This window comes from Emys orbicularis, chromosome 2, assembly GCF_028017835.1.
Source record: "Emys orbicularis isolate rEmyOrb1 chromosome 2, rEmyOrb1.hap1, whole genome shotgun sequence".
In the NCBI taxonomy this organism is placed as follows: Eukaryota; Metazoa; Chordata; order Testudines; family Emydidae; genus Emys; species Emys orbicularis.
Window position 1 is genome coordinate 89,060,434 of NC_088684.1, and position 18,208 is coordinate 89,078,641.

At 41.0% G+C, this 18,208-nt stretch overlaps 1 protein-coding gene across 1 annotated transcript in view; it reads left to right on the forward strand.

Moving 5' to 3' along the window:
- RAB12 (RAB12, member RAS oncogene family) overlaps positions 1-15,621 on the forward strand; it is a 40,304-nt gene extending 24,683 nt beyond the window's left edge. Inside the window, exons 3-6 of the mRNA XM_065398745.1 lie at positions 8,367-8,505; positions 9,048-9,137; positions 11,917-12,021; positions 13,511-15,621. Of these exons, the coding sequence (XP_065254817.1) occupies positions 8,367-8,505; positions 9,048-9,137; positions 11,917-12,021; positions 13,511-13,624 (448 nt within the window). The 3' untranslated portion in view covers positions 13,625-15,621. The remainder of the gene's footprint in view (positions 1-8,366; positions 8,506-9,047; positions 9,138-11,916; positions 12,022-13,510) is intronic.
- The last annotated feature ends 2,587 nt before the right edge of the window (positions 15,622-18,208 follow it).

Below are 18,208 nucleotides of genomic sequence, written 5' to 3' on the forward strand. Positions count from 1 at the left end.
AAATACTTCAAGATGCTCATAGAGTTATGTAGGTATGAAAATAAACAAGCTATGATGTAACATAATTAAAACTTATCAGCCTATTCTGGGTTTTGGGGGGGAGGAGATGCTCATTGGGAAAAAAAAAAATTCTTTGTTTTCATATGAACCCAATACACCACTTCAAAAATCTTCTCTAGCTAAAGATTTTTATTTTTCACTATCAGAAAAGCATGATGAAACCCATTTTTACTTTGGTTTAAATTACTTCCTCCTTCCACTGCCATCCCGTGCCACCCTCCAAAAAAATTTAGTTGGCTTCTGTGTGTGTGCACGCGCGTGCGTATGTACACATGGAGTGCATTTGTATTAAAACAAAAATAGTTGTCTGACCTAAGCCATTAAATCCAAATTAAGACTTTCAGGGGTTTTCTAACAATATCTGATTTACACTTCTAAATTACTGTGTATGTTAGAGTAATGAATATAGAGGGAAAGAAATCAGACTCTTAACAGCATTTGTACATTGCTTTTATGTTTTAAATTTTCCCTTGTATGACATCTCTTTTGCATGATGTCTCTCATTTTTTTGTCATTAAGCAGAAAGACAATGATGGGTGGATTCTTTATTTGCAAAATCATAAATAGTTAGGAATAATATTACAATGCATGTTTGTGGTTGCACATTGGAAAAGAAATAAAAACATTTTTCCCATTCTCACAACTTCTTAGTTTGGGATGAGGAGTTGGAAGTGGAGAAATAGCATTATATAGACAAAACACAACATTTTAAAGTATAACTGAATTCCTTAAAAAAAAAAAAAAAAAAAAAGACACCAAAAATTTTACTTAGCTAGCTGCAATAGCAATACGTGCTAGGTATAAAAGTACCATAGATGTAAAAGCAATATTTGTAGCCCACGAAAGCTTATGCTCTAATAAATTTGTTAGTCTCTAAGGTGCCACAAGTACTCCTGTTAATTTGACATCCAGAATGTCTCAGCATGTTCAACATATTAGACTTAATTCAAGACTAAGTTCACCTCTACCCCGATATAACGTGGTCCTCGGGAGACAAAAAATCTCACCGCGTTATAGGTGAGACTGTGTTATATCAAACTTGCTTTGGCCCCCCAGTTCCTTGTTCCCTGACTGCCCCCTCCAGAGATCCCCATCCCTAATCACCCCCAGGACCCCACCTCCTATCCAACCCCCCTGCTCCCTGTCCCCTGACTGCTCCGACCCCTATCCAGACACCCCGTCCCCTGACAGGCACTCACCGCAGCGGTGGGAAGCGGAGCAACGTGGCCCCAGCCCGCTCCACTCCGCCACCTCCCAGCCGCGGCGCTCCGCTTCCTGCCGCCAGTGAGTGCGGGGAGGTTGGGGAAAGGACGCCCCCCCACACTCACCGGCGGTGGGAAGCGGAGCACCGCGGCTGGGAGGTGGCGGAGTGGAGCGGGCTGGGGCCGGGCTGCTCCGCTTCCGCCGCTGCCGGTGAGTGCGGGGGAGATCCCTTCCCCCGAGCGACACGGCTGGGGCCGGGGCAAGGGAAGCGGAGCGGGCTGCTCCCAGCCCCCGCTAAACCCCCAGGCCACTCTGGGACTGCGGGGCCCCCCAAAGTGCCCCCCCACAGCTCCTGCCTCCCAGACCCTAGGAGGGGGAAGCCCCTGACCATCCCCGAGACCCTCTGCCCCTTATCCAACCCCTCGGCCCCGGCCCAGCCCGGCACCCTTAACACGCTGCTCAGAGCAGCGTGTCAGAACTTTAACGCGTTGTATGTGAACCCGTGTTATATCGGGTTGCGTTATATCGGGGTAGAGGTGTTCTTTGTAGTGTAAAAACTTTTATTCCTGCCTCCAACACTCAAACTTACTACATTAGACTATACATATGTGGCTGCTTGGACTTTTGTTTAACTTTAATGCCTGAACCCTAGACTTACTCTGTTCGGAATTTTAAGAGGATACTAGTACCTGCTTCGTCGTCTCCACCACCTCTGGCCCCGTGTCCCTCCCAGACCCCGGTGCCCCTTACCTTGGGTTGCTGCCCCACAGCAGTGCTCCCACACTCTGGGTCTCCTCTCCCAGGGAAACCCCCTCCCCCTATGCCCACCTTGCCTCAGTGGCTACTGCCAGTCGTCATCTATCCCCCTTTCTCTGGGGCAAACTGCAGTCTGTAATGGCCACTTATCATTGGCAAGGGGGTTGGACTTGCTGCCTTTCTAGCCCAGCTGTCTCCCTGCTGCCCCAGTACCTCCTTAGGCCTTCCTGCCAGGCCTCAGCATGGGAGGTAGCCAGGCCTGAGCTCCCCAGCTCAGCCTGCCCCTTCCCCAGCACTGCCGAAGGTACCCTGTCTCTCCCAGGCAGCTGGGTCCTTCTCACTCGGCTCCTTGCTCACAGCCCTCTTATCAGGGCCAGCCAGCCTCCCTAAGCTGGTCTCACTCCTTTTATCCCAGGAGCGGGGTAACCGCCCTGCTACAATAGTATAGGATAAAAGCACAGAAAAGACCAGATTTCACAGTCCGTGATGCGTTTTTCATGGCCGTGAATTTGGTAGGGCCTTACTGATAGAACATTACAACATACAGAAAATAATCTCTCCACCTGGCATTTGGGATCCCTCAGCATTTTGAAATAAGTTCTTCTGAACTTGAGAGGCAGGGGGCAATATTCTAAATTTATTGCTTCTTGAGGTTACATGAATTCTATTTTTATACAGTCTCACTTGTAGTAAGGGGAGAGCCCTTTTAATAGAAAACTTAGTAGATTTTTTTCCTTAAGGGAACTGCAGAAATCCAGCACACTTTTGAAATCTGAATATCATTGAGCTCCATCATTTGCATGTAAACTTATTCAAAGTGCTATTACAGAGTAATTGTGTAACTGTGTTTCTCTTCCACTGTACATGTTTTTCCTGCATGTGAATGGGTTCCCACCAATACTTCAGAAGCACTCCTGGTGAAACTTCCCTTTCTTTGTGCTCCAATTATTAAACCTCTTTAGTGCTATACATTATTAGACAGTCAAGTGAGTACATTAGTTCACTTCTTTCTGTGCAGGGATGAGGGACACTAAAGGAAAAGGAGGAAAGAATTCTTTTGCAGCATACTTTAGAGACAGTACCTATGGATATGTTACGAATGAACGTTCCATTTAGGCATAGTTTTGCTATACAGAGAAATAATGCTAGTTTCGAGTATAATTCCCTGCAAAATTAATAGATGTAGACATCGTTAGTTTCCTTCTCCTTTGTTGATATTTTAATATTGGCATCAAATTTTGGCACTTGCATTCTTGCTAATTCATGTTACAGTAACTGAAAATAGGACCAAAATTCAACAAATAATTAAATCACACAGTTTTTGAGTTTTATTTTTTTAAGCCTGATTCAGCAAGGGACTTACTTACATGACTAACTTTAAACGTATGGAACTATTTATGTGCTTAAAGTTAGATGTGTGTAAATACCTTGTTGATTCTGGGCCTTGGCACAGAATTGTGTTTGTGTTCCATCAGAGTGCTAATTTTTAGAATAACTGTTTCTCAGGGCTTTAGGGTTTTAATATTTCCACACTATATAACCTTCTTCCTTCCTCTTCCCATCATTTTAGCTCTTTGGAGCTTGGGTTTTTCTTTTAGGAGGAGGGGCTTATATTTATACGGTTGTTCTGGATCACCTTTCATTTAACTCTTGAATTTATAGAATTGAAGGATTGATAGAGCAGGAACTCAGTGTTCAATTAAGTGAACAAATGCCTTTTGAGAAAGCTAGAAGAGAACATGCAACTACTTGGGTTAAGCGATTCAGTGTAGTTGTTCTACAGGCTATGATTTAAAGAAACCCAGAATGTGTATTTTTAAAACCACTCAAGTCTAGCAGGACAGTGTTCTGCCACAAATACCATATCTTAACTGAGCAGAAAATCTTATCTTTTGACAGTTACTATCAGCAACCAGCTCTAACCATATAGTAACAATAATATTTCTCTATAGCATTCCTGCCCTCCCACCTCAATTATGTCTGGCATTCAATGTGATGGAACTAAAGGGATTCCTGTGACGGGTTGGATCACAGAAACCCCCTTGGGGCTGCCAACTGATGTGCCAAGACTACTTCTGCCCCTGCTTTCCCTGCCAGCTTGGGACTCCAGCACCCTGACTTGTTGAACCAGACACACCAGTCTGCTCCAACACACATCCAGGATCTGAACCACGTGCCCCAAAGCTGCAGACTTAACTGAAAGCAACTTAAGAAGTGTTCCTGTCTTTAACACTCAGATGCCCAACTCCCAATGGGGTCCAAACCCCAAATAAATCCGTTTTACCTTGTATAAAGCTTATACAGGGTAAACTCATAAATTGCTCGCCCTCTATAACATTGATAGAGAGATATGCACAGCTGTTTGCTCCCTCCCCCTCCCCCCAGGTATTAATACATACTCTGGGTCAATTAATAAGTAAAAAGTGATTTTATTAAATACTGAAAGTAGGTTTTAAGTGGTTCCAAGTAGTAACAGACAGAACAAAGTGAATTACCAAGCAAAATAAAATAAAACACGCAAGTCTATGTCTAATACAGTAATAAAACTGAATACAGATAAAAATCTCATCTTCAGAGATGTTTCAATAAGTTTCTTTCACAGACTGGATGCCTTCCTAGTCTGGGCACAATCCTTTCCTCTGGTACAGCCCTTGTTCCAGCTCAGGTGGTAGCTAGGGGATTTCTCATGACTGCAGCCCCCTTTGTTCTGTTCCACCCACTTATATAGCTTTGGCACAGGGCGGGAATCGTTTGTCTCCCTGGGTCTCCCACCCCTCTTCTAAATGGAAAAGCACCAGGTTAAAGATGGATTCCAGTTCAGGTGACATGATCACATGTCACTGTAAGACTTCATTATCCCCTTGCCAGCACACATCTATACAGGAAGACTTACAAGTGAAACAGAGCCATCTACAGACAATTGTCCTGGTTAATGGGAGCCATCAAGATTCCAAATCACCATTAATGACCCACACTTTGCATAATTATAGTAGGCCCTCAGAGTTATATTTCATATTTCTAGTTTCAGATACAAGAGTGATACATTTATACCAGGGGTAGGCAACCTATGGCATGCGTGCCGAAGGCGGTATGTGGGCATGTGAGCTGATTTTCAGTGATACTCACACTGCCCGGGTCCTGGCCACCGGTCCGGGGGGCTCTGCATTTTAATTTAATTTTAAATGAAGTTTCTTAAACATTTTAAAAACCTTATTTACTTTACAAACAACAATAGTTCAGTTATATATTATAGACTTATAGAAAGAGATTTTCTAAAAATGTTAAAATGTATTACTGGCACGCGAAACCTTAAATTAAAGTGAATAAATGAAGACTCGGCACACCACTTCCGAAAGGTTGCTGACTCCTGATTTATACTAATAGGATGACCACACTCAGTGGATTATAAGCTTTGTAATGATACCTTACAAGAGACCTTTTGCATGAAGCATATTTTAGTTACATTATATTCACACTCATCAGCATACTTTCATAAAATCATATAGAGTGCAATGTCACAATTCCCTTGTTTATTGACATGAAATGACAGATGCAATTCTACAAGAGAGTCATTTGGAGAAGTCTCTTCATAAGCATTGAGACGATGTTTTCCATATGTGGAGATTCAACAATCTTGACTGGTATTTTAAAGCGTTTCCCATATTGAAATGTCACAGGGACTTTGCGAAAAAATAAATTTGACCCTGGTATAAAGATAGGTGAACTTAACATAGGAGAAAATAAACTGTTGTAATGGTGAGTAATAGCTGTATGTAATTTCAGCTGTAGAATATAGAGCACTTGCATTGCTTTAATTAAAATTAGTGTCATTAGTGAAAAGAAAGCAACCAATTAAATATATAGAGGTAGTCTCATGTATCATTGGAACCAAACAGGTGATATGTTTTTGCTTCTTGCAGGGTATCAAAGTTTAGTGTGGGTAAATTTAGGTGTGGATTTTTTAAAAAAATCAGAAGATAGAAATAGTAGAAGACAGAACTGATTTCCCCCCCCTCACCGTTGTATGATCGTGCCATCCTCCAGCTGCAAAATACTGGTCATGACGATCTAGCAGTTTTATTTTTTCACAATTCTTGGTGTAGCCTATCTGAAGCTGAGGCTTCAGTGGACAATCATCTGGATCACGAAACTATCTGTACAGAGTTGATGATAACTGGTATTGTGGCAGTTACAAAAGAAAGGCCAAGGATTGACTTGACTGAGCATTAATGCTGAATTACCTGTCAGCCATAGGTGTGATCCATAGAGGTTTTGGTTGAGACTGGGCAGGGGAAAGGCAGTTTTCTCTACAAATGTATGTCCTGTGAATATGCTGTGGATAAATAAAAATTACTTTCTCCGAGACGGTCAGTTTGATCTTGTGAACCTGACACTTTTTGAAATACTCCAAAAAAAAATCCATCCATGTTATTAAAAATGTTTTGCTCTCTAAGGCTTCTCATAATGAAGTCATACAATGCCTGAGTACTAAATAGAGTTGGTCAAAGATTTTCATGCTGGAAGTCGCCCTCTCCCTCCTTGGAAAATACAATTTCATCAAAATTTAAATTTTTCACAGGGGGAAATGTACATTGTTTTCCCATGGGAAATTTCTAAATGAAGTGACATTTTATAAATTAATTTTTATATTTCAAATTTTTTCAAAACTTCTCATGGGAAAACTAAAATCTTTCTACAAAATTAATTCAAATAAATGTTTTTAATTAAGAAACTTCTCACAAGAAGAGTTTGTTTTTGACCAGCTCTCATACTAAACTTTAAAAAAATCCACTAATTTTGGAGGCCCCTGTTGAAACCTCTAAACCTTGAATCCATTAGAGCATTTTGTAACCTACTTTCTAGCAACAGGACTAACAACAATGAAAGTTCTGGGATAAAAAAGCTTCAGGCATTTTTATTAACTTGTCATGAAAAATCTGCTCTAAGCAGGCTTTTTGGTGATATGGTTGAAAATGACTCAGAGCAGGTTTTCATGATACGGTGAAAACACCTTGGGTCTTGACTACACAAGGACATAAACTTTCTAGAAGAAGTACAGCTGCTGGTAAATGCACCCTAATTGAAGCCCCCATCACTTTTGAGAGCCAGGCCATAGGTGTGTCCAGTTGGGCATCCTGTGGTGGGGTATTTAAACGCCACACTGGAGAGCAGGGTTTTAAGGACCAGCTTTGAGCCCAGGCAGTCCCGCCCAGACAAGCCTGCGCAAGCTGGAGGCGGGGCTTTAAAAAGAGGAGTGGAGCAGCTCAGAAGCAGGCAGTGGAAGGAAGGGAGCAGGCAGCTGTGTTGTCCAGACCTGACAACACAGACCTGTGCAGAGCTACACAGAAGAGTCAGGTGACTGAGTGTGCAGGTCAGAGACTAGATTGAAGTGATTTATTCTGTGAAGCTAAAGATGACTGGGGTAGGAAGTGGTCCCAAAGGGGTGGGGTGGGGCTGTGTAGTACCAAGTGGTGCTGCCCACCATTGGGCCCTGGACTGAAACCTAGTGAAAAGGGTGGACCCAAGAGGACATTACAACAAGAGCCTTCATGTACAGTGAGAGGCCAGCTGGAAAAGATGTTGCCTGTTCAAGAGCCCAGTCCCCAAGATCCCTGTGCTAAAGGGGAGGACTGGAAACCCTTGGGGTGGAAGCGCTGAAGGACGTGACTGTGTTTCAATGGGGAGACAACCTGCCAACCTCGTCCTGACCACTAGGCAGCGCTGTCGGTGAATGTGCACCGTCTCCACACTCAAAATAAGTGGACACTTCAGAATTTAGAACTTGGTCTTCAAGCTCACACTGTACTCAGTCATATATGTGCCTCAGAAAGTACTACCGTACATCCTCATGTTATTGGCTTACTTTTATCAATAATTTCTGCAGTTATTTTCTGCACTGGTTTTAAAAACATGGCTTAATTTTTGTGGTTGATATGAAAGCTCTTAAATCTTGTTAATCTGTGAATTGCTGCTTGAGCATGCATCCTTTTCTTTTTTCACTCTTCCAGGAAATATTGTTTGTAATTTTTTTTTCACCTGTTGATCTGTTTTCATTGGACAACTCCATTCTCAAGGACATGTAAAACTGATTCATGGCCTTGCTTTTCTCAGTGAAGTTAGTGTGGGACAAATAGGTCTGATATAGAATTGCTTACTTCTTCTGATCCAGTTGTTGTTAACCCGGCTTACCTGGTGATGTCTGAAATTAGTATTTATAGAAGGAAACTAAAAATATGGAATATGCCTGTAGAATGCATGATGTGTTTTTTATTAAAATCCAGGTTAGCCTAGTCTATGCTTTGTGAACTGGTAAAATACTTCCACCAATGTTTGCTGCTACTCTTTAGGGACACAGCAGGTCAGGAGAGATTCAACAGCATTACCTCAGCTTATTACAGAAGTGCCAAGGGAATCATATTGGTGTATGATATCACCAAGAAGGAGACATTTGAGGATTTACCAAAATGGATGAAAATGATTGATAAGGTAGGCTCCAATTTCTCTGAAAATAGAAAATACAGTATATGTAATGCTTTATGAAAGGGACACTATTAAATTACATTTTTACAGTGTGGTTTTGTAATAAAACCTTAGAAGATTAAAAACTTAAATTCTTTTGCTATGGATTTCCACTTCATTCTTTTAGCAAGCATTTATTTTGTGTGCTTATTCTTATTCTTCTGCTTACTTCTGTGAACTAAAATTGCTGTCATCAGTGTTGTCAGAAATGTGCATAGATTTGGGCACCCATCTGTGCACTGGAAAACCATGCATTCTGTTTACCTTCTTTGCATTAAGGCCACAATAGTCCCTCTATGGGAAACTCAGGTATATTTCTCATGCGGTATTATGGAATGCGTTTAGAAGCAGAAAGAAATAAGGATATATATCCTTGAGATAATGCTTGTACAGAGCTTTGATGATACAGAACTCATGCAGGTACTTAAGTATTAGTTTTTACTAACAGTGTAAAAATCTTACGTTTGTGGATGTAGTTAACTAGAAATACCGTATTTTTCTGTATTCAGTATGCCTCAGAAGATGCAGAGCTTCTACTGGTTGGAAATAAGTTGGACTGTGAAGTTGACAGAGAGATTACTCGACAACAGGGAGAAAAGGTAAGAGCAGGTGGAATCAAATCATTAACATCCTTTAGTGATGGTGAAAGAAGGTGGTTGTGGGCTCATATTGGAATTGTGAAGAATGTACAGCTGTAAGTTTGGACTGTGCTGAATCTTTTGCAAGTTTGAGATAAATCTAATGATGGTTGAAATTCCAAGCCAGGCAAGCATTGAGTGGAATCACATTGCCCCTTGAAAGCTACCTGACTCTTTGAGGGGAGAGAGGGAGAAGTTAATTAGGTAAAAAGGAGAAACCTTTTTTTCTAACTTAGTGTTTGATTAAAAACAACAGTTGTACTGCCTTTGCTATAAACAAGTACCTACAGCAGGGACGCTGCTTTGATGTTGCATCTATGATACTACTCTCCTTCATACCCTTAGAGTTATAGAAGATATACAGTGTTTTAAGCATACATTATTCTACCAAAATCTGCTTTTAAGCTTATACCAGGTATTACAGAACATATTCAGGTATGTTTCTTTAATGTAAGGAATATCATCTTGCCCTAAAGAAACAGAGGAAATTAGAAGGTACTAACTTGGGCTGGATCCTCAGAACCCCAAAGTAGTATGAAGTGTTGGAGAAATCAGCTGAAGATTCCCCTCACATCCTCAGCTGATGTAGAACGGACTATAGGCTGCCCTTTCCATTCCCTCGCTGAAGGGGAGGGAGGGAGGTTGTGGCACCTTGTGCTCAGGGCCAGCAAATGACCTCTGGGGGCTTGTTACAGCTGGTGTAGGTTAAAGCATCCATTAAACTGCTCTAACTTATATGAGGGACCAGAGTAGCTCCTGACTGTCCCGAGATTAGTGAAGCACAAAATTGGCTTTAAGCGACTTCTGTATTGAGCACAGCTTGGGCTAGACTCGAGAATTGGCTCCTTGTCTGGATCATTACATACCTAGTATTGAGTCAAGTGATCATGATCCATTTCTTCCTCACTGGCATGACTTCTCCAGGAATCTTAAACTCCAAAAAGGAAGAGCATTTTCTTCTGTAAAAAGAAGTATAGGTGAATGCACCTAATTTCCACTGTAATAATTTTCCAAGGGGGACTTATCCATTGCTGGACTTCAGTTTAGGTTCAATCTGCTATTTCATCCTCTTCCAAATTGCTCCTGATCACTTCAAGCTGTGAGAAAACCAGACCATGAAATCAACCCCTGGCATCTCTTCCAGTAGGTTACTATCCAGGAGACTAACCATATGTACCCACAGTGCTCAGGGTGTGTAAGGTTGGTTTTCTATGGAAGAGAATCGTTTGAATGTCTCCTGAAATTTTAGAGACATCAGACCAACCTGGGAAGATTTTGGAATGTGAAGACAGCTTTTCAAAATCCAGGCTTTGACAATGCACAAAATAAAGATTATGTAACCTGTCATGCTATCCATGTGTTGGAAATGAGCACAAAGGTGCTGCTGAAAGCTAATGCACTGTTGACATTGGCTCTCCATATTTGTTAATTGGGGATGGGGGGGAAGAGTTCTTGTTATAAGATGTAAAGTATTGTCATGGCATGACTTCTGGAGGATACTGTGGACAGAGCACCGGAGGGGGAGAGAGATTTCTAAAACAGACTGCAGTAATCTTAGGGGAAATCCAGATAAATACTAGCTGATAGCTGTTTGATTAAAAAAAAAAAAAAAAAGTTTCGCCTTGTGTTTTTACTTGAAAAACTCCTCTTCTGATATTCTGGAATTGTTTAGGGGCTAAGTATATAAGTGCATGATGTGAAGGCATAAAGGGACATGTGAATAATTTGTCCTTTGGAAGAAGTTAAATATGTACACAAATATTTTCTGAAAATTTGGTGTATTAATGCAGCAGACCATAAGTGCTGCTTAGCTCAAGGCACTAAGATTGAAAACCTCTTTGTAGTTCATTACCAACTTATATAAAAACAAAGTAACAAGGGTACTCTTAACTGAGCATCTTCTAACTGCAATTTTGAAAATGCTTTTTCTCGTGTTTGAACCTAAGTGTGTGTGTATTTTTTTACATGGATGTGTCATAGAATAAGAATTGGTAGGCATGGTGTTCAGGTGAGATGATATTAAAGTTCTGGTGCATGGAGTCCCTGAGAGCTTTGCATTTTTCCTTTTGAATTTCTTAGAGCTGAGTGGAGGTATTCCACTTCAAAGAGGATTTTGCTATTTCCAAATCTGATTTCATTCCAATTCAGAACAAATTCCCACAATTTTGAAATCCTCCATGGAATGAGATGGAACCGTAGCCCTGGGTTAAGTCTGCCTGGCAAGCTGTTCCAAAGCCATGGAGCATATATGCTTGCATTAATCCTGGCATTTTCTAGTGCTGCTAGTTTCTCATTTTCAAGAGCATCAACTTCATCTAAAAGCAAATGAAAAGAAATAAAACAAAACAAGCCTAAATATATGAACTGAAATGTTCTCTGTATGAGCTGTGTATTCAGCACACTAAGTGTCACGTTTTTGTATGTCTGGTTTCATGGTTGAGCTAACATTTAGCTTTTCATTAATGACATTTCATTATTTGGTTTTCAGTTATTTCTTGATTTCGTCTTGACAGTAAACTAACGGAATGTATTAAAGACAGCTTAAATTTTTACACACTGATTACACTCTTCAAAACAGAATGGGAAGAGAAAAAATATCTTGCAGAACTGAAGTTGACTCAAATGGATCTAATGTGACCCTAGATTCAGTTTTGCTCATATTTTGTCAAGTACAGTTTTTCTTTTAATCTCTTAAAAAAAAAATCCAGCTTCATGTAGTTACTTTATTTATTTCCATCAGTTTGCACAGCAAATAACTGGGATGCGGTTCTGTGAAGCAAGTGCCAAGGATAATTTTAATGTGGATGAAATATTTCTGAAACTTGTAGATGACATCCTGAAAAAGGTAATATGTATGTACTGTGGAGATGGGGACTATATTTAACTACTGCTGGTACCAGTATTTGTTCAGAGCACATAATGGCAAGTAAAATTTTGACTTAGTTTGGAGGTGCCAGCATGCAGCTTGAGAACCATCTGCTATCCTTCAGCTCTTCAGTAGCAGCTAAACACTGCACGGCGGTTGAAATTTTTGTGTGTGCTTCTCTGCACGGTAACTTCATTTTAGACCATAGTTCAGTAGCTGACTGCATTTGCCTGCTTCCATTTGTTGCCATACGTTAATTGAGACTGATTTGGGGAATTGACTGAGGACAAAGCAGAAATAAATGTTCATCCTTAAATTGAAATGAGAGATAAGAACTACAAAGGGCTGGAAAAACAAGTAGTCGGCAACTTATATGTCGACTAGCGAGAGAGAATCATCCCTGGTATGTTTGCAGACCAGAGCTTCTGTCTACAGCATAGTCCAGAGGCTAGAGCATCAGAGCAGAGAATAGAGACCCCGTCTTCTGTTTACTGCTGGCTTCAATATAGGAGAGCCTTTCCCTATCTATACAATGGCTATAACTGTTATCCACCTTCGGAAAGGGCTGTACAATCCTGGCTGAGTTGTGTTATGTAAGTGAGTATTATTAGTATCAGTGTAAATCATGGTGAGCTGTATTTCAAAAAATTATGGTCACCTGATAGAAATGTTACTTTTTGTATTTTCAGACACCCTAAAACAATGCAAGTGTCATAGTCTTTCTCTATGGAGATAGTTTAACACAAATGAGGCTATTCTTAGTCTGAACCACTACGTTAACACTAGAAGGCAACAACTTCATTTTATGTATATTACTTATTAGTGTACCTCTTTAAACTACAGGATTATTTGTGATCTTGAATCTTATCCATGCAATCTGCCATACACAGTTCCTTATAGGTGGTCTACAATACTACTTAGCACTTCTGAAAGAGCTATAGAAAAATTAATCCATACCCCAAGAGGTAGGCAAGTATTATCCTCATTTTACAGATATGGAAGCCAGGACACAGAGAAGACTGACTAATTTGTCCAAGGCCACCTAAATTTGAGGCAAAATTAGGAATTCCGCAGATTTAATTTGATCTCCCAGCATTATGTTTAATTCAATAAATTGCACATGCTTCACATAGATAACGCTTCTGGAATATTAAAAACTTTAAAATACATTCTCTATAATTGACAAACTGGCTACATGAAAACTTCTCCCCAAATTAAGTATATTTCCTTCATAACATATGAATTGTTCCATGCTTCTATTTGTCAACATAGCAATACTGTATTTTTAACACTGATTTGTAACTTTTTCTTTCTCTTTGAAAGTGGTAATTGAAATATTTTGATGTTGGGGTCCTTATGTTAATATTTTAGCTGAGCATTAGTTCTGCAGCTTTTCTTTTCAATCGAAATAAACTAAAAAGTTCAGTGTAGGTAATCATTTATAGACTTTTTTTTTTTTTTTTTAAAGATGCCTCTGGATATTATGAGGAATGAGTTGTCCAACAGTATACTGTCCCTGCAACCAGAGCCAGAAATCCCACCTGAACTGCCTCCGCCAAGACCACATGTCCGTTGCTGTTGACTTGTTGCTTCATACAGAGTGGGAGAGAGAAGAAAGTGTCTGCACTACAATCATTTGGCAGTTTCGTGTTGCACTTTGTTTTTCAAGTCAGAACTACACACTTATTTGTAAATATGCAAATATGCAATCCTGTGTAAGATTCAGTTGCAACAGTTAAATATTGCCCCTCTTCCCCAAAATAGTATATTTCATTCATCACCGTAGTGTTATAAATATTGTACAGTATATGGGGAACTGCCACACTCCAAGTCTAGGAGGAGGAGAAATTAAATCTATACTTATTCTTGACATAAATATTGTAATAGTCCTTGTTATTATAAACAGGCAAGCAGAAGCTCTTCTTGTATGAAGATAAGTATATGGTGCTTTGCTAACTATTTTAAAGATGAATTTTTTTAAAACTGAAAACGTTATGTACAAAGCTTCCATAACCTTCATTGTTTCCTTTAATATATTCAGATGATTTTTTTTTTTTTTTTAGGGAGTGGGGTGGCGCTGTAGCATCTTCAGCTGACTAGATCTACAGCAAAGCTACTTGTAATTTCCAGCAATCTGTCTTCTTATTTATTATGTTTAATAGTAGACCATTGCTTTGTGTATTAAGACATCACATTTGGTGCAATTCTAAGGGTGCAGTGTCAACTCACACATTTAATTTTCTGCTTAAACATAAGCTATGTTGGAAGAAAAGTGGAGATGTATTTTGAATTCTAAAAGATGGTATGAAAAGCAATGCTGCTGTCCTAGACAAATTCTTTTTAAAAGGAATTTAATACGTTTTCCTGTGTTGAGGGAATATATATGTGTATTTGTCTGAACATCTAGGTGGGTGGGAGGGGTTTATGGAAAACCATATTTTTCCCTAATGGTGGAAATTATTCCCATCAAGCATATACTGTGTTAGGTTTTTGTCTGATAATGACTTTGTGAACTATATCTTTGGTATATCTTTTATTACAATGCACTGTTTAGTTTAGTCGTGGTAAATCAGTAGTTACATATTCGAATAACTTGGTGTGTCCTGAATGTTGTGGTATTGAAAAGCATTGTGGTCTTTCTAAACTAATGAAATGCAAATAAAATTTTGTATTTATGAATGACAGCGGAGCTGCACCTGTTATTAGAATGGCAAATATACCTGATGGTGGACAAAAGGTAAAATCAGTGATATAGAACAGTTTTTTTTAAAAAAAATCCTTATAAAGATCTGATTCTCAGCCTTTACATTTATTTTTCAAGATAGGAAAAACAAGGCGCATTAATAGCTTGCCTTGAATACTGCTCTATTGGGATGATCTAGCCAAATTGGTATTCTATCATGGCATGTGACTGCTTTTCGTGACATCTTGGGAGGCAGTAGCAAAACTATGTATGACCCATGGGGACACAAATGTAAACCAGTCTTTTGCAAAATATAGCTTATCACTACTTTTTTTATTCTCTGGTGTCTGAAATATCTTACCAATTTTGCCATTGTTCCACCCTAAACATTTACACAGACATAATAATGTATACCCCGGACTTCTCTGGTTTCTCGTGAGTTTTCTGGAAGGAACAAAGCATTCAAAATAATTGGTAATTTATACTTTGCCCAAAGGATCTTAGAGCTGTAGGGCTGCTGAATAAGTTATTACATTCTGCACACAATACTGTGCAGGGAACACATCTTTTTGGCACATACAGTTTCAACTAACAAACTAAGGAAGCCTGGTTGAAAATTGTACTTATGTCTTCTGCCACCTTGTGCCTAAATGGTTAGCTGTTTTTACATAGTGAACTTGTGGTTTACTCTAATACTAACAGATGAAATCCACCATTTTCTATAGCATTTGTAGGGTTTCTGAAGGTACTGTGGGCAATAGCAAGGAAGGGAAAGTTATGGAAAAATAAGTTTTAACTTGACAACGATTATTTCAGCTGACTTGTTTTTACCTGTATTTAGAAATTTGTTGTGAATTTTTTCTGCAATTTTTGAATTTAATAAAAATTAAGAAAACTGACTTAGATAAACTTTTTTTATCGTGTAATTATGTACTATTGTTTCTTTATGTAATGGAGGCATTTGAATACAGGGCTGTCCCTGTTGTGACCTTTGAGGGTAACTGTAATAACTTTCATTTATTAATTGAAAATGTTTCCTGAGCCTTTGACTGTGATTTTTAAATAGTCTGCATTAACCTGATGGTTACAGGGAGGACAGAAAGGACACTGCCTCCTACCACTTCCTCTGTAGCTTTAGGAACACCTCTGTGAGTCAGGAGCCCTCTAAGCCAGCGTTTTTCAAAGTTCGGGTTGCGACCCAGTACGGGGTCACGGCATGTCAGGCACTGGGTCGCTCTGGTCAGCACCGCCAACCGGGACGTTAAAAGTCCCATTGGCGGTGCTGCCCAGCTAAGGCAGGCTACTGCCTACCTGTTCTGACACCGCGCTGCGCCCTGGAAGCAGCCAGCAGCGGATCCAGCTTCTAGGCAGGGGGGCCACGGGGCTCCATGCGCTGCCCCTGCTCTCAGCACCGGCAGGAACGTAGTGCCTACGGGCGAGAGTTGCGCGAAGCTGCTTGTGCGCCTCCGCCTAGGAGCCAGACCTGCTGCTGGCCGCTTCCGGGGCACAGCGCTATCCTTGGTGCCAAGACAGGCGGGAAGCCTGCCGCTGACCGAGAGCTGCTGGAGGTAAGTCCGTACCCCAACCTCACGCCCCTGCCCCAGCCCTGAACCCCTCCCCTGAAACCTGGAGCCCTTCCCACACCCCAAACCCCTCATCCCCAGCTCCGTTGGGTCGCGGGCATCAACAGTTTTCTTCAACTAGGTCCCCAGAAAAAAAGTTTGAAAACCACTGCTCTAAGCAGCTGCTGTCCCTTCCCTGCTCTAGCTTCTCAGTAGATCCTCTGCTGGCTGGCTGTTGCACTGGACAGGAGGGAGAACAGAATTGATGGGAGCGTAACTGGTTCTGCCTAAGCCTAGCTGAGCACCTAAGAAAGGACTGCTCCCCTCCACTACACAACTACCTGGGTATCCTGAGTGGAGGAGGGGGAAGAGAAGCTGGGAACCAGCTACATGTCCCTGATTCTCTCCTTCAGATCCCCCACTGGTTAGAACAGCTGTCATTTGCATCAGCTGATTCATTTCTCAAGGAACCATGCACCAGCCTTGACTAATTGGGGTCATAGCACACATTGCCATTTCTGCTCCCCTCAGACACCTCTCCACCCCAGTATGTTCTCTGCACTAGGTGCTGCAGGGAGGGGAGGCAAGGCAGCCAGTTATGCTAGCTCCTTTGGCCACTGGGGATTCCTCCATGCTGGAGGAATCAACTAGTGCAAAGGCAGCAGAACCCCACCCAGGAGTGCCACAAAAGAGTGGAACAGGGCAGAGAATCTGCCCCAAAGTAATTATGGCCCCTTGACCTCTTTGCAATAATGGGTTAAATCTTGGGTCAATTGAAATAAATGGGTATTTTGCTACCAACTTCAGTGGAGCTAGGATTTTGTCCAACATGTTCTACCTTCAGATTGAATCGAATGCTACTGTTCTAATAGCATTGTAAATCTCACATCTGTGATAACTGAAAAGCATGTTCTGAGATAGATGCAACATTTCGTTGCATTTACTATAATGGACTTAGAAATTAGTTGCCTAGTAGGTGGTACTCAGCCTCTGGCTTATGAATACATAATTTCTTTATATCTAGATGGGAGGAGAGTTCTGAATCTGGAAAGGCGGTCCTGAAATTTCTTTGTTGAAACAAGGGTTATGGTTTGGAAAAGGTTCACAGGCCTATCAGATCTCTAGTGACAATCACAGCTATGCTGTCTAGACACAGACTCTGTTCTATTAAGAACATAAGAACCGCCATACTGAGTCAGGCCAAAGCCACTTGCAGCTCATGAGCCTCAGTCTGAGTATCACTGCCTTAAGCCATGCCCTCACTACCACTTATGTCGCTCAGGGGCGTGAAGAAAACACCCCCCTGAGTGACAAGTTTTGCTGGCATTAATTGTCGATGGAAGAGCTCTCTCCTGTCAGAATAGAGCAGCTATGTAGGACATCTTGCAGCGGCATATCTGCATCAGTACAGCTGTGCCAGTGTAAGCTCTCTAATGTAGACATAGCCTTCAAGTCTGCGGACCACAGGGTGAAAACCACCAGGTTTAGTGCAAGTAGTTTAGTACGTATTGTAAGGGACCAGTCCAGATAGACCCGTTAACACCTCTGTAGTACATAGGACAAAAAGAAAGGGTTGTTAGTGGGTTACAAATTGTTGTAATAAGCCATAAATCCAGTGTGTCTGTTCAGTCCATGGATTTTTGGTGTATAGCAGAGTAATGAATTTAAGCTCCTCTCAAGTCACAGGGCAAAAAGAGGTAACAAGCTACTGTACCTTGAATGGTCCCTTACAATGTGTGCTAACTACTTATGCTGTTCCACCTTGCATTTTGCTGTGACACTGGGAATTCCTTTCCCAGACCTGAAGAAGAGCTGTGTGTGGCTGGAAAGCTTCTCTGTCACCAATAGACGTTGGTCCAGTAAAAGATATATTGTGTCACCCACCTTGTCTCCCTAACATGGCAATAAGCAGTTTGCAGTG